The sequence below is a fragment of the Peromyscus leucopus genome, chromosome 10 (genome assembly GCF_004664715.2).
Source record: "Peromyscus leucopus breed LL Stock chromosome 10, UCI_PerLeu_2.1, whole genome shotgun sequence".
Classification (NCBI taxonomy): Eukaryota; Metazoa; Chordata; class Mammalia; order Rodentia; family Cricetidae; genus Peromyscus; species Peromyscus leucopus.
Genome location: NC_051071.1, coordinates 4,685,328 through 4,701,607, shown reverse-complemented (window position 1 = coordinate 4,701,607; position 16,280 = coordinate 4,685,328). Strand labels below are relative to the sequence as shown.

Below are 16,280 nucleotides of genomic sequence, written 5' to 3'. Positions count from 1 at the left end.
TGGCTTAGACAACGCACAGGAGCTGCTTATAGTTCCCAGTGTAGAAGTGAGGATCCTAGCACAGCCAGGTTCTTTGTGAAAGCCGCCTCCATGGTTTACAAATATCCTCTTGTAGCTGAAGTTTCTCTGATCCTTCCTGGCCCGTGGTTGGGACGAATCTCTCCCATCTGTGTCCTGCAGCTGCTTGGTCCCAAGTAAACACACAGAGGCTTATATTATTTACAAACTGTATGGCCTATGGGCCAGGCTTCTTGTTAGCTAGCTCTTAAAATTTAACTCAATCCATTTCTATTAACCTGTATGTTGCCATGTGGCTGTGGTGTGATGTATGCTGGCATCTTGTTCCTTGGGCAGAGGGCTGGCATCTGCTTTCACTTTCCTTTCTTCTCCTCTCTCTCCAGTTTGAATGTCCCACCTAACCTTATTCTGCCTCACCATTGGTCAAACAGCTTTATTTATCAACCCATCAAAGCAACACATATTCACAGCATACAGAATGACATCCCACAGCATCCTCCTGTATTTTCAAAGAACAGATAAAAAGGTCTTGTATTATGGACACTACTCCCAACCTTAGGGCTCTTCCCTCACAATTCAATCACCTCCCAGCTCCACCTTTTAACATTATCATATTGGGAACTAGGGTTTCAGCTAACAATATGAAGTGGAATACAGATATTCAGTATGTATCCTTTTTAATCATGTATATAGAAAATTCTCAAAAGATTTGCATCAAGCTTGGCTTTGGTTTATTTTTGGGGGTCTTTTTAAGACAGGGTTTCATTATGTAGTCTCATTCGCTGGAACTCACTATGAAGACCAGACTGGCTTCAAACTTGCTGAGTCCTCCTGCCTCAGCCTCCACAGTGCTGGGGATCACAGGTGTATACAACTGTGTCTAGTTTGCACAGAACTTCTAAAAGAATTCTCATCCCTGGGTGGAGTAGGAAAGAGTCTAGGAAGAAAACACTTGTTCACTTCTGAAAGCTCAGGTTTTTCTTTTCTTCAGTACATGCATTCATAATGCACAATGTAAACTGTAGTTATTTTATAATGCATTTTAAAGTCAAATTCTCAGATATATAGAATTAACTCTTTTGATAGATGTGGTGGTTTGAAAGAAAATGGCCCCCAAAGGGAGTGGCACTATTAGGAGGTGTGGCCTTGTTGGAGGAAGTGTGTCACTGTGGGGGCGGGCTTTGAGATTTCATTTGTTCAAGCTTCCCTCAGTGTGACTCTCAGTTGGCTTCCTGTTGCCTATCAAGATGTAAAGACTCTCCGCTCCAGCACCACGTCTGCCTGCATGCTGCCATCGCTCCCCACCGTGATAACAGACTGAACCTCTGAAACTGTCCGCCAGCCCCCACAATTAAATGCTTTCTTTCCAAGAGTTGCCATGGTCATGGTATCTTTTCACAGCAAAATAAAAGCCCTAACTAAGACAAAGGGTTTCATGAAAGTTATAGGGCAGTTTTCACAAATGATGTAATAGCAGCTCTGACTAGGAATGAGTTATTTAGTTTGCCAACTGCTCACTGACTGACTGCATTTGGATTTGCATGAGGAGCTAAAGGAATGCTAAAAGAAATACTGTCCATTGCCACTATCTCTAAGAACTCATCAGCTCGAGAAAATATGGATAGAACTACTTTGAGCACATACCTGAAACTAGTAATGCCTAGGGTACCTGATACAGATTATCAAACACCAAGGAGGTTTATCAGAGAGAAAAGTTCAGCATGAGGCACATAGGAAAATGGCTTTGATTCATGGTATTGGGGCTCAGGCTGGAACTGGAGAGGAGTGGGGTTTCCTAAAGACTTACTGGGTGGTCTAATGTAGTGAGGAAGGGGCTGAGCCCTGACAAAGGTTCCAACATTGCTTGGACTCCAGTCTATCTGCATTCTTGAAATGGCTGTGAAATAATCTTGTAGTCATTAGAGCAACCTCACATACATACTCAAGAAATCTTCAGAGTCTGTGGGAAGTTAAACCTGGATGGCAAAATTCTTACCACAGTCACCCAATAGCAGTATCAGCACCTGATTATGTCACTATTTTAGACTTCTGAGAATTCACAGGCTTTCAGCAAAGAAGTCAAATTTAAGAGCTTAGCAAATTTCCTTGATGTTAATGAGAAAGAAGTGGATGCCTTTTGCAACCAGAGGATGAGCAGACTTGAATTCAGGATCTTAGAAAGTACAATAACACTTTTATATAATATTCATACTCACTGCTTGACAGCTTGGCTCCTTTTTTTTTCTTTCCTTTTCTTTTTAGACAAGGGTTTTCTTTGCAGCCTTGGTGACCTGGCATTCAGTATGAAGCCCATGCTGGCCTTACATGTGTAGTAATACTCAAGCTTTAGTTCTACAAGTGCTGGAATTACAAGCATGCATTGTCATATCTGGTGCCCACTGTTCAATTTTATTTATTTATTTATTTACTTTTAGTGTTTTAAAGAATGAAATTCACTCTGTAGACTAGGCTGGCCTCCTTCTCCTGAGCACTGGGATTAAAGGTGTGTGCCAACAAGCCTGGCCCCATTATTCATTTCCTATGAAGTCTGCTTCCACAAATAGGTTTTGTTGCTGTTGCTTAGTTAAAGAACATACAGATTTTCTGTCATAGTACTATAGAAACAAACACACAAAAACAAACCTGAGTAAATGCTGGCTGGACACTGTCACACTCTAAAAACAACGTTTAGCTCCTGAGATCCGAAAGAAGCAAGGAGAAGACTATTTACTGTTTTCCCTGTAAACTCACAAATTAGTAAGTTAGGTGGAAATGAAATGTTTCAATAGAAGCATATTTTAAAGGGTTGAAAGTCTGATGTTTGTTTCTCTTCAATAATTTCAGAGACTTTAAAGAGAGGTGTTTATTTCTGTTTCCTTTCTTTTAAAGGGAAACAGTTAATGGTGACCGTAACCATTTTCTAAACCATAATCATTTTATAAAATGTCATTATCTCCAAGTTGAAGACATCCATCTATCTGAAAATGTGTTCTTAATGCCTATTGCTATTTATTGTCATCTCCCTGAGAGGCACTACCTTTTGTGGAGAACATCTTTATATGGCTTTGTGTTCTTCCGTCTCTCTCAACTCCACAGCACAGTTCTGTGGTTTGTGAGAAGCTGTCACTTGATCAAAGCCTCTTTCCCCAACAGCACCAGTGCTTCCAACTAGAATTTGAAAATAGGGCAAAATGGAAGGGATGAACAATGAAGCCCAGCCTTCCTGAAATCTGGAAGACCCCTACAGGGGGCAGAGACAGAGGATACTCACAGGAGACTGGAAAGCAAGATTTGGGGACGGTAAACCTTAGTTTCTCTTGTTCTGGGGGCCAGTTTGCACCTTGTTTCCTCCACATCTTGTCCATTCAGTTTTTTCCTTGATCGGCAGAACACTTACTCTCCTTAGAAAGGTTAACTAATATAAAAGGCCTTCTTTCTCCACACTACAAACCGTCTGTCACAGACACATCAACTACACCTCCAGTCAGACAGCTGGTTAGCACGGCTACATTTCTGTGAATGCTTTTTCCTGGTTTGTCATTGTACTTATTTTGGTTTTTTGAGACAGAGTTTTTCTGTGTAGCCCTGGCTGTTCTGGAACTTGCTCTGTAGACCAGGCTGGCTTCGAACTCACAGAGATCCACCTGCCTTTGTTTCCTGAGTGCTGGGATTAAAGGCATGCACCACCACTACCTGGCTTTATTTATTTTTAATTTGGAAGAAGGGTTTGCACGCATTCCAAAGAATGATGTGGAGATCAAAGGAAAACTGCTGTGAGTCAATTCTCTCTTTACACCATGGGGAGCCTGGGAATCAAACGTGGGTTGGCAGGATTAGCAGTGAGCACCTTTACCCACTGAGTACCCCACCAGTCTTAAGCTGCCTCTTTTAAGGCAATCATTTTAAGTCTCCAGCTGGACATCATCTAGTATAAAAAGTTATCTGGGCCAACCAGAACTTCAATACCAAATCAAACCTTACATAATTTTGCACTGAGGTTTAATTTTTTTTAAGTTAGACAAGAAGTAAAGTTGAATCTACAAAGCATTCAAGTCAGGTGGGAGGCAGAACAGTTACTAAATGGAAGGCTCCAATGAATGAATAATAAGGGAGGCACTGCCCTGTAGCAGGCAGCACATAGCTTTGGAGTTTGGATTTGTATGAAACCAACCTCTTCTCGCTCTCTCTCTGTCTCCTTCCATTCACCTCTCTTTCTCTCCTTTGGGACAGTGTCTTACTATACAAATCTTGGCTGGCCTGAAATTTGCTATGTAGACCAAGTTGGCCTCAAACTCACAGAGATTTGCCTACCTCTGCTTCCTGAGTTCTGGGATTAAAAGCATGGCCACCACACACCAAGCTCTTGCCTGGAACTTTTCAATAACCCTCTTTTACCCTCCCTTAATTCTATCATACGGCTTTGTGTTCTACTACTACTACTACTACTACTACTACTACTACTACTACTACTACTACTATTTATTATTATTACTTAATAATATTTTTTTATTTTTTATTTTGGTTTTTTCAAGACAGGGTTTCTCTGTGTAGTTTTGGTACCTGTCCTGGATCTCGCTCTGTAGACCAGGCTGACCTTGAACTCACAAAAATCCACCTGGATCTGCCTCCTGAACATTGGGATTAAAGGCGTGCTGCCCAGCTATTATTAATATTTTAATGCCAGGTGTGAACCCTGGGCCTTGCCAATGTTAGGCAACTGTGCTCTTTCTCAGTAAACCCAGCCCACATCTTTTTAATTAAGAAAACATCTCTAGTCTTTGCAACCAGAAATGACTGACTAAAAGTAATTATAAATTCAGGATTCTTTTTTTTAAAAAATCAAATTAGTAGTCACAAACTAAATGTTTAGCTCCCCGTTTCCTGAATACTTTCTTGTGGGTTACTGGTCCATGTGAATCATGTCAAAATTACTGACAAACCTATAGTTTAATAATCAAGCCATCCATCTATTATAATAGAATTCATATCATAAACTAAATTGAAAAAAACTACCTAGCATCATTTTTTTTTTCTAAAAAAAATCAAATGAAATGGTCTCACAAGAGAGGCTGACTCAGTCAAGACTTTGCCTATTATACCTGTACTCAGAGGTGGAGAAAAGAGGACTGAAAGGTCAAGGCTAGCCTGCACTACACAGTGAGGTCCTGATTGGAAGTCAGCCAGCCAGCCACACATGCTGGTGGAGGAGCTATTTTTGATGCTGTACAGAATGCATTTAAGTTTAGTTAGAAATGATATGCCTGCCTGTAATTCCGGTACTTCGCAGGGAAATAGTGCACAGAGTGAAACAAATTGACTTTGAGTCTACACTGGTAACTGGTTAATTTCTTTTGCTATGTCCACGATTTATCAAAATAAATGTTAGTGCAATGGAAACTTTAATGTTGAAGATTATCCCATGTCAAATATTACACATCCATACAGGCTTTATTCTTTGATCTCTCTGTGCCATTTTTTTTTTTTTTTAGGGAAAATGTACCCAAATTTCTATTATATAAGATGTTTAAGATGATTTTATGATTTTTTTTCTAATTACAAAATAATTGAAATTTTATTTCAGGAAAAATTCCAAATATAGAGAATTCATTCAGAAATAAATAGTAACTACTTCATAGTAACTACTTCAGTATACACTATTTCAAATTCTTTCTACACTGTTTATAAGACTTGATAAAGATATTAATTCTAATTATCTTTATCAATATTCTCAAACTAAATATGTTATACATTTAAAAATACTCCTCTCTTCTTTCCTCTAGTCTCTATGGATTCTACAAAACCTAAGCCACAATCACATTCACAATTTTAAAAAGAAAGCCTTTAACTCTTAAGATTTATTTTTTGGTTGCTTTTTTCGTTTAGTACTGGTGACTGAATACAGGGCAAGAATTCTCCCACTGAATTATACCACCATTTCTGACATTTCTTACAAGATTGAAGTTTTATGTCTTACTTCAAATAAAATGCTGGTCACAGGTACTCAGATTATTCTGAGTCATCACATGTTTCACTACACTGAGGCAAGCTGGTCAGAGGTGAGGAATGTGGGCATGGTACCATGGGATGCGGGAAATACTTACACAAGACATAAACTCACTTCACAGTGTACTGCCTGAGGCTGGACCAGCATGCCATAAACCCTTGCAAATCAGCAAGACTGAAGAATGTTCTTGCCTTCCTTTTGAGCTCTCAAGAACAGCTCATGTGAAGGGGAAAGTGCTATCTACCATATGTTGACTCTGTGTTTAAATTTAGACTGATTCTAACCAGTCTCTCATGTGTAAAATAAAATGTGTATTTCAAAGACTTAGTAAAATGGGGAAAAAGCATTTAAATAATTTTTCATACTGAAACATACTGAGAGGAAATTTTATTTTTGAGTATATGGCAACAATCAATATTAAGTCTAATTACTTATTTAACATATCTAGGTCTTGCTGGACACACTAGCTTACATCAGTACCCCAGAACCTGGACAGGCTGAAGCAGGGTAACTAAGGACCTGAGACCAGCATAGGCTGAAGAGATTGCTTTTTCTCCCAGCTTCTGTGAGGAAGAAGCTATTAGAATTATTCTTTTCCATCCTGCCAGGGGCTCAAGGTCTTGTAGATGGCAGATACTTCTCTGTGCTTCTCGGTCAGCAGGGTGATGTGCCAGCAGTGTGCTCAGAGAAAGCATTTACTCCTTCTGTGCCTATAGTTCCACTTCTATAGTTTACAGATGGCAAGGGCCTCCCTCATGCAATTGTCATGGGATTAGCTACTTTTCTTTTTTTACTGTGGTTGAGACAAAGTCTCACTATGTTGCTCAGGCTGGCCTCAACATGCCAAAGGCTAGTAATGTGCTACCCTGCCTGGCTTTGATTAACTATTAATACACAATACATATATGCAATATATTTATTTAGAACAGTTCCCAGAGCACAGTAAGCAAAGTATTAAGCACTTGTTATTATTACTGTAACCCAATTATTCTGGGACTAGAATCAATATCCTTAGAAGGTTATGACAAAGACCAACCCTAAGAACAGCTGGGCTCTTGAGACTGAATGTATAGAAAGATGTCACACAGAGAAAACCAAACAAGAACTGGGGAGGTGGCTCAGTGGATAAAGAGCTTGCTGTACAGGTGCGAGGACTACATTCGGGATCCACATGATGAGCCGGGCAATATGAGGTCATCCATAAGACCAGTACTCTGGAGGCAGAGATGGGGTCCTGGGAGCAAGCTGGCTACCTAAACTAGCTAGAATTCGTGAAGTCTGGATTTAGGGAGCCCCTCAATCAATAAAGCAGAGAGTGACTAAGGGAAATAACAGACATCAACTTTGGATTTCCACACACTTGTGCAAACATGTATCTATATACACCCAAAACATGCACATACACATAAATGCACATCACATACACATGTGAAAAGAAGAAAAACCCCAAGAAACTACTCTACATTTTGTAAGTAAAATGTCCTTAAAATGAGACAACATAGGTTAGCTTGGAACCCAAGCATGAAGCTTATGATCAGAGATAACAAATTGTCTTAAATCTGAGATGAAGATTCATGAAAAAGAAGTAAGTACCAATTGATCTAGCAGCATAGACCATAGTCATGATTTCCATAAGGCAGTGGTTCTCAGGCTTCCTAATGCTGCAACCCTTTAATACAATTCTTCATGTTGTGGTTACCCCCAACCATAAAATTATTTTTTGTTGCTATTTCATAACTGTAATTTTGCTGTTATTAACCATAATGTAACTGTCTGTGCTTCCAATGGTCTTAGGCAACCCCTGTGAAAGGGTCATCCGACCCCCAAAGGGGTTGCAATCCACAGGTTGAGAACCACTGCTGTAAAGCTTCATGTGAATGTACGAGTTAGAAAACAAAGTACTGAATCCAGAGTGAATGACTGAGTGATCATTCATTCATTCAGGCAAGATCAAGAAAGATCTTTAGGGACTGAGAAGATGGCTCAGTAGTAAAGTGCTTGTATGCAAGCATGAATGTTGGGGGATATTATTTTAAGGCGTGTTACTTTTGTTTATGTTGCATTTGTTTAACTCTGTGAAGCTGTGTTACTGTGCTTGTCTAAAACATCTGATGGTCTCATAAAGATCTGAATAGCCAATGGCAATGCAGGAAAAAGAATAGGCTGGGATGGCAGGCAGCAAAGAATTAATAGAAAGAAAAATCTGGGAGAGGAGAGATCAGGAGCAAGGAAAGGAGAAGGACATGAGGGGCCAGCCACCCAGATACACAGCAAGCCACAGAGTAAGAGATTACAAAAGTAAGAGTAAGGCCAAAGCCCAGAGGCAAAAGACAGACAGGTTAGTTTGGGTTAAGAAAAGCTAGCAAGCCGGGCGGTGGTGGCGCACGCCTTTAATCCAAGCACTCGGGAGGCAGAGCCAGGCAGATCTCTGTGAGTTCGAGGCCAGCCTGGGCTACAAAGTGAGTTCCAGGAAAGGCGCAAAGCTACGCAGAGAAACCCTGTCTCGAAAAACAAAAAAAAAAAAAAAAAAAAAAAAAAAAAAAAAAAAGAAAGAAAGAAAGAAAGAAAAGAAAAGCTAGCAAGAAACAAGCCAAGCTAAGGCCAGGCATTCATAATTAAGAATAAACCTCTGTGTGTGATTTATTTGGGAGCTAGGTGACAGGCCCCCAAAGGAACAAAGAGTAAGAAAACAACCAACTGAATCCCCAGCACCCACATAAACAGGCAGCTGTGGTCACACATGCTTGTGATCCCAGCACCTGAAGGCAGAACTGTAATCCAGATTCAGTGAGACCCTGTTTCAAAGAATAAGGTGAAGAGCAACAGAGGACACTTGATGCCAGCCTCCACTGTGCCCACACCCACATACACACATACACTATACTACTCTCCCTACCTCTCCTGGTCACTTTCTCCCACCCTACACTCCCTCTCTTTCTCACTCCCTCTCCCCACTGTCCGCCCCCCCCCCCCACAATCTTTAAATCACCACTACTTATGGTGGTATTGTGTTCCCCAAAATATTGTGTACCCTAATAAACTTATCTGGGGTCACAGAACAGAACAGCCACTAGATATAGAGGCCAGAAAATGGTGGCACACACACCTTTAATCCTAGCATTCCAGAGGCAGAGATCCATCCAGAACTCTGTGAGTTCAAAGCCACACTGGAAACAGCCAGGTGTGGTAACAAGAGCCTTTAATCCCAGGAAGTGATGGTGGGAAGCAGAAAGGTATTTAAGGCGTGAGGATGAGGAACTAGAGCAGGTTAAGCTTTCAGGATTTTGAGCAGCAGTTCAGCTGAGAGCCATTGGGATGAGGACTCAGAGGCTTCCAGTCTGAGGAAACAGGATCAGCTGAGGAATTGGCAAGGTGAGGTTAGCTGTGGCTTGTTCTGCTTCTCTGATCTTCCAGCATTCACCCCAATACCTGGCCTTGGGTTTGTTTTTATTAATAAGACTCTTTAAGATTCATGCTACATCTGGCGCCCCACGTTCGTGGTACGAATTCATGCTACAACTAACTACTCAGACACAAATTATCCTAAGACAGTTGAATAACATTCCTGAGGCATCTGGTTTGGTGCGTCTCCACCATTTATTTTTTCCTCGTCTTCCAAACCTCTAGCCTTGCTGCTCAGGTGGGACTGACGAAACTCTCCCTCTGGGAACACCTTGTTTAGTGATATATAAGTTGAGCACCCTATTCTCTGATGCCAGTCATGAACAGTCAGGCCAATTACTGATCCCAGGACCATGGTGAGGCAGATGTGCTCTTTCTACTGGCCTTCTAGGACTTGGGACAACCACCTTGTAACTACTGTAGAGAGAGAGAGAGAGCTCCCTTGTGAAGACAGCCTGCATAACAAACAAAGCTAAAAATAAAGAAGAAAAAAACTGGGTCTAGTCAGGTCATTTACGCCCACCAGAAGTCTTATTTAAAGATGGAATCTGCCTTCTCTGTGACCAGCGATTTCTCTGTCACTTTGGCCATGTGTGTTAGACTCTTTCTTGCTTTATAATCAGATTCTACTTTAAAAACAACAGAAAATCAAACTATCTTTTTTTACAATCAATAGTAAACGTACCTGTTCATGCCATGACTTTTAATCTATTGTAATTACAACACCAAGGGGAAAATCATTAATCTGCTTTCTCACTTGTAAACAATTCCCTCTAAATCTCAAAAGTACACAGTACCTTAAATACACTCTAGTTTGACTCTTCTTTTGTATGTATTTGATACTGCTCAGTTTTCAAAGTGAGGCGATCTTTTCCTGACTAGGACGACTGAGCTGTCACACAGAGTCAGCAGCAGCAAGGGAGAAAGCTAGCACATGGAAGGGTACAGTGCACTAATGTGAGTGAAGTCAGTGGCCAACCTCCTCACCGACAGTGCTAGATGTGTCCTTCCTAGAGGACACTGCTGCTTTGCAGAGCTGAAGCCCTTGCACAAGATACTAACCAGCCTTGCATGGCCCCGACCAGCCAGCCAGTCTGCCACTGGCACTAAGCACACAGCTTGATTTGTTTGTTTGTATAAAGTACAATATGCTTCAATATTTTGAAATGAAAGATGTGCCAGAAATAAAAAATCCTTACAAGTTCTTAGCAGCTCTTTCTAAATTGCTATAAACATTACTATGTTCTAAATTATTTTGGCCATTAAGGTTGGCAGCTCTCCAAATGTAATCATTTTATACAAGGGTCAGCTAGCTCTCTCATAGGCCACCTTAAAGTAAGGTGAGGCCAACTTCAATAAGACCACCTTATCAAGCAGAGATGGTTGATTTTCAAAGGACTACAGAACTACACAGCATCCGGAGACAAGTAGGAGACTCACCTGCCAGAGCCTTGATACGGGACCGCTCAAAGAGCCGTGCAGAGCTGTTTTCATTGTCCCAGTCATCCACATCCCAGCGGTTGTTGACATCGCTGTACTGCTGCTGGATCTCAATGTTGTCATAGTCTGTGGCTACTGTGGTCGTCATCTTGAACTGTCTCAGGCGTTCTTCCACATCAGTTCCTTCTTAGAGTTCTGTGAAAAAGTAAAGGAAAAGCTCACTTATATATACAAAGCATACAGTCTCTACAGACCTGGTGGGAAAATAGTAAGTAGAAAGTATGGCCATTACTGCTTGTCCAGATATTCTCTTCTAGAGCCAAAGCTGGTTTTTAACTCTGGCTCTGCTTCCCATCAAATGTGTGACCTTGGCCAACCTGCTTTATGGTTTTTCCCAAACATAGAAGTGGGAGGAGATTTCACAGGCTGTTGAGAAGACTAAATGAAATGCTGGATGCCAAACTAATGGTTCTTCTTTTTCTAAAAAGTTTAAAGTTATATTAGGGCTATATCAACACCTACTTGGGTATTTGAATGAATTCATTTAGTTTTAATGTCTATCACCAGAAACTATTACCTTCTAGTTTCTCATTCATAAAATGTTATATAAGAAAACTAACAAATTATTCTATACATCTTATTTACATATTAAAATTGATGCCCAAGATTACATGTAAGCATACGGCATCAAGGGTAGTATCCATGCATAGTAAATACTCAATAAATACTGTAATTATTTATGCCATTATTATTATAAATTCTATGACCAATGCCAATACTAATCCCCACTCTTTAGGCACCCACTGAGGGTCATGGTGGATTTTTTAGGAATAACTATGAAATAAATTCTGGCCTACTGATGTCTTCATTTTATCCCAGCATGCTTGAAGGAGTAGGGGAACTATATTTAGCTTTAAACACAGCTTCTCTGTTCAATAAAGCGATTACTCACTTGTTGAACCCAAATTTACTGAGGAATTGCTACACACTCAACATGGCTCTCAATTCCAAGGAGAACAATACATGACATCAGTGAAGCTTATGTCCTCACAGGAGGAGGTAGACAAAAATACACAAGAAAAGCCAAGGAGTTTAAGGAAATAAAATGCAAGAAGAACTTGAGAGTTTTAGACTAATAAAAATCCCTTTTAGTCCTGAAACAGGTCTCAGTGTCCAAAAGGTACAGACGATGCACACGTCAAAAAGAGCAGCACTCCAGACAAAGGAAACATCATGGCATGCATCCTCAGTATAGCTGGAATCTGGTGCACAGAAGGAAAGGCTGGGAAGCTAGACAGGGCCAGGCCAGAGACAGCCAAGAATCGAGCATGATGAACTTTGAGCCAGCTAGATGTGTGCTTCTAAAGGATTCTTCTTGGTGCCATGTGGAAAACAGATTCTAGGAGGCAAAAAGAGAAGCAGAGCTGGTTGGAGGCTACTCCAAGATGGAAGTGGTTTGGCACTATCAGGTGGTAGACCTGAATGTGGTTGTGGTGTGTGTGTGTGTGTGTGTGTGTGTGTGTGTGTGTGTGTGTGTGTGTTGGGGAGGGGGCAGCTAACAGGACCTAGTGAAAGATCTGGCTATACCTAAGGCATTAGTAAGGCTCTGTGCTTGATTCCGATTTGTATGGTTAAATTCCTGTATGTGTTCAATTTCACTATAGGGACTCAGGCTCAGTCAAACATACCAAACTATCCAAGGAAGTTAACTGCAAATCTAAGAAGGAGGCGGGGAAGGAGATAACCCCGTCTTGGTAGTAGAAAGATATCACAAGGGAAATGATACTGGTTACTTCCTCTCCTTCTTTCTCCTCACACTTGGCCCATGTTTTCCTCAGTGTGTACCAAGAATGTGCACAAAGACTGGTCGGCAGAACTCACCACTAGAGTCTACCCAGCAACACAAGACTGGTCTGTCATATATGCACCACACAAAGGAAATAAGGCATGCCTATGCTGAAAAGAAACAATTTTCTTACTGTGCCTCCAATGTAGCTTTCTCTAGTTCCAACATATAATCACATACCTCAGATACAACTGGGTCTCCATGCTGAAACAAACTAACTGTGGCTGGAATGGTGCCATCGGTGGCACAAGCCAACCACTGCTTCCTGTTTGGCTGATTTCTCACTAGCCACTGGCAAACATCAGCATATCCTATAAGCTCTCCCAGAAAAAGGACCAAGTCCACCTGACAACCCACAATACATGTTCTCACAGTCATCCTTCATGGCATAAATTCCTTAATGGGAGTGGCATTCCCATCTGACAGATGCAGTCAAGCCCAACATGACAAATGTGTTGGCATACTAATTTTTTAAGTTATTTTAACAATATATTTACAGAATTTCACCAAAACACAAAATAAAAAGCTAAATTCTATTGACTGAGTGACCTTCTAGTTAAACAACTATAACGTAGGGAGAGAGTCAAGGAAGGAGGGAGGACCAGCCAATGCAGTCACACTATTTGACCTTGGAGATGGTTAGCTTTCATGACTACTCCAACACCAAAGCTTTTTATAAAATCTGTCTTGGAACATTTTATCTCTAGTAAAGAAAAACTTGATAGTATTATTAATCCCTCAGAGTATAATTATTCAAAGTACTGAAAACTTGATTTAATCCAGCTCAAGGAGAAACCCAAGCAGTGCAAACCCTCACCAGGTAAGTTTTGCTATCTGGTGCCACCTACTGACCAAGAGACCATGCTGCAGCTCCTCAGCAAGAGGCTGTGTCAGCTATGAGAACTCACACCACACAAGGAGGTGTGCCTTGGAGGTGATCTACAACAGGCTGGATTTTCCCTTTCAATCCTGCATTCCCAGGGCAGATTAAGTCTGTCTGACTCTGTCTCCATTGTATGAGTTCCTGTGACAGCCCTGTAATGAGTCAAGTCAGCACTGTCCTAAGAGTGACACAGGTCATGGCCACGTTCTTTGTGACTAGATTTTGAGCAGACCATTTAAAGCGTCTATCTACCTTCTCTTCTTCACTAGGTGTCCACATGTGGATATAAAGAAAGAAATAATAATAATATAGTTTTAAGAAAAGGCCAACAGCTCTCCCTCTCAGATTAGTTTCTACTCTTGCCTTATGAACAGGAATTTCCCAAACGATCCAAAGAAATTTCAAATATGTTATCATATTTTCCTTTAATAGACAGAAACTAACTTAATTTTTTCAAACCAGTGGGTCAAAACAGAACATTGGTGAGGAAACTATGATTCTACATCCATGAAACAAAAGGTTCTTAGAGTTTTGGCATTGACTACTACAGGTTGTGACCATTAGGAAAGAAACCAAAGTATTACCATTCCTGGTTTAGAAGCATTCAATTAGTTCTCTCTGTCGATGAAATTTAAAAGTCAATACCTGGAATATCACGAAGTAAAAACATTTTATCTACCCTGTTATTTCCTAACATGTCACATTTATTTTCTGTCACATAGGCAACTGTAAACCCAGTGTTTTGTCCTATGAAGAAACAAGAGTTTCTTCTACTCTACTTTGCAGGCCTCTTCTGTTACTCACAGACTACCATGACCATGCTTTCAGGGCTCCCTGGCTCTTTCTTACCCTAAGGCTGACCAGCCGCTCATGGACACTATGAGGGGTTACTCAGTGGTCACCCCACAATCACAAACTCAGTTTAAAAGTATACCAATTAATGTGAACGCATACATCAAAGTACTTCTCCATATACACACACTATTAAAATCTTGGTTTTCCTTTTTAAATTTAAATTTTACCCATGACAGTATATTTTTTTCCCTTTATTTTATTCTTCAAGACAGGGTTTCTCTGTGTAGCTCTGGCTGTCCTGGAACTCCATAGACCAGGCTGTTCTCAGATTCACAGATCTGCCTGCTTCTGCCTCCTGAGTGTTAGGATTAAAGGAGTGTGCCACCACCAACTGGCAGACAGTATTTTTTTAAACTATCTAAACTAGTAAGATCTTATAGAAAAAAGTAATAGAGAATAGGGAATACATGGAATTTTCACTGGTAATACACATATGCATACACTTATTTGTTAACCAATCTTAGTTAAAAGTTCAAATAAATTCAAGTAAAATGAACAGGATGACCCACACCTGCCAACCCACTTTCAGGAGGGAAATCAGAAGTTAACAATTGCTCTTACAGAATTTACAAGCTCTACACACACTTCAAACCTTCCCATTTCACTCATAGAAGACATGTAAAAATATTCATTGAACTGTTAATCCACTATTTTTTAAAAACATTAAAAATAAAAATAAGTTGTTCTCAGGACTTTGAAGACAACAAACTGTATATATGAGATTCTTCAGTACTAGACCTATGAGAGTTTAACATCAGCCTTCACAACTATTTAGTCACCAAAACTCAGGACAATTATACCCTGTCTACTACTACTACTTGCCTGATGAAGTATTCTGCAATGAGTGTAAAACAGCCAACACAGAGGAACACTTAAGCAACCAGTGACCTGTAAACAAGGTCACCAACTGCTACTGAGGTTCGTGGAGTGAGTGTCTGCAGAGGACCCAAGACTCCACTGTACAAACTCATTGTTTGATAATGATGTCTTTGGAGAGATGGAGAATATGGATGAAGAAAAATGTCTGTGATATTCAGATAGCTAAGTCTAAGCTCTTGAGAGTGACAACTTCCGCTTTCTGTACTGGGAATCCTCGTACACAAACATGGAGACACACAGTTAAAATTCAAATTCACAAGCATACACTGTATTAGAAAACCATCCTATGCTTAAGAAACAATTAAACAACAAAGCCCCAACAAGGTCTACAAGGTGGCTCCAAAGGACAAAGCACCTACTGCTGATCCTAATGGCCTGAGTTCAATCTCCAGGCTCCCAGTTACTCCTAAGCTCTACAATGAGTAACTGCCAACACCATCCCAGGTGTGAAGAATGTCCAGGTTCTTTACGACCATGGCTTGAGGAGACAGCCTGAAGCTCCTGTCAGGTTCCAGTCAGCATGCACATAGGAGCAAATACTGTTCTCGCTTACACTCTCTCACAAACAAACAAATAATAAATTTTAAAGCATACTGCTATAGAGATTACATCCCAAACTCATAAAATCTGACCACTCTGAGAAGAAACAGTAGTGACATTTTTTCTTACACCTTGATAACAAAGGGAGGGCTACTATAATCAACTTTAGTCCATTTATCAATCATTTATTAAATCCCCTACCATGAGGCTCAGAGTGCAGGAGTTGAAAGCATGCACCACCATGTCCAGCCCCATTATAATCATTTTATCTTCTTAGTAGACTGTTAACATTATTAAGCAGTTTTACTAATATATGAATTCTGTTTTGAGTGATAGCAGCATTTGTCTAGTATTATTTTTCCATCCTATTATTTTAAACCTCAGGAGTTAAACAACTGGACCAAGTCAATGTG

At 40.4% G+C, this 16,280-nt stretch overlaps 1 protein-coding gene across 3 annotated transcripts in view; it reads right to left on the bottom strand.

Annotated features, from left to right (window-relative positions):
- The window catches only part of Sptbn1 (spectrin beta, non-erythrocytic 1), a 174,544-nt gene that overhangs the window by 119,582 nt on the left and 38,682 nt on the right, over positions 1-16,280 (bottom strand). For all 3 annotated transcript variants that reach the window (XM_028891552.2, XM_037208906.1, XM_028891551.2), the window contains exon 2: positions 10,865-11,059. In XM_028891552.2, the coding sequence (XP_028747385.1) occupies positions 10,865-11,012 (148 nt within the window). In that variant the 5' untranslated portion in view covers positions 11,013-11,059. The remainder of the gene's footprint in view (positions 1-10,864; positions 11,060-16,280) is intronic.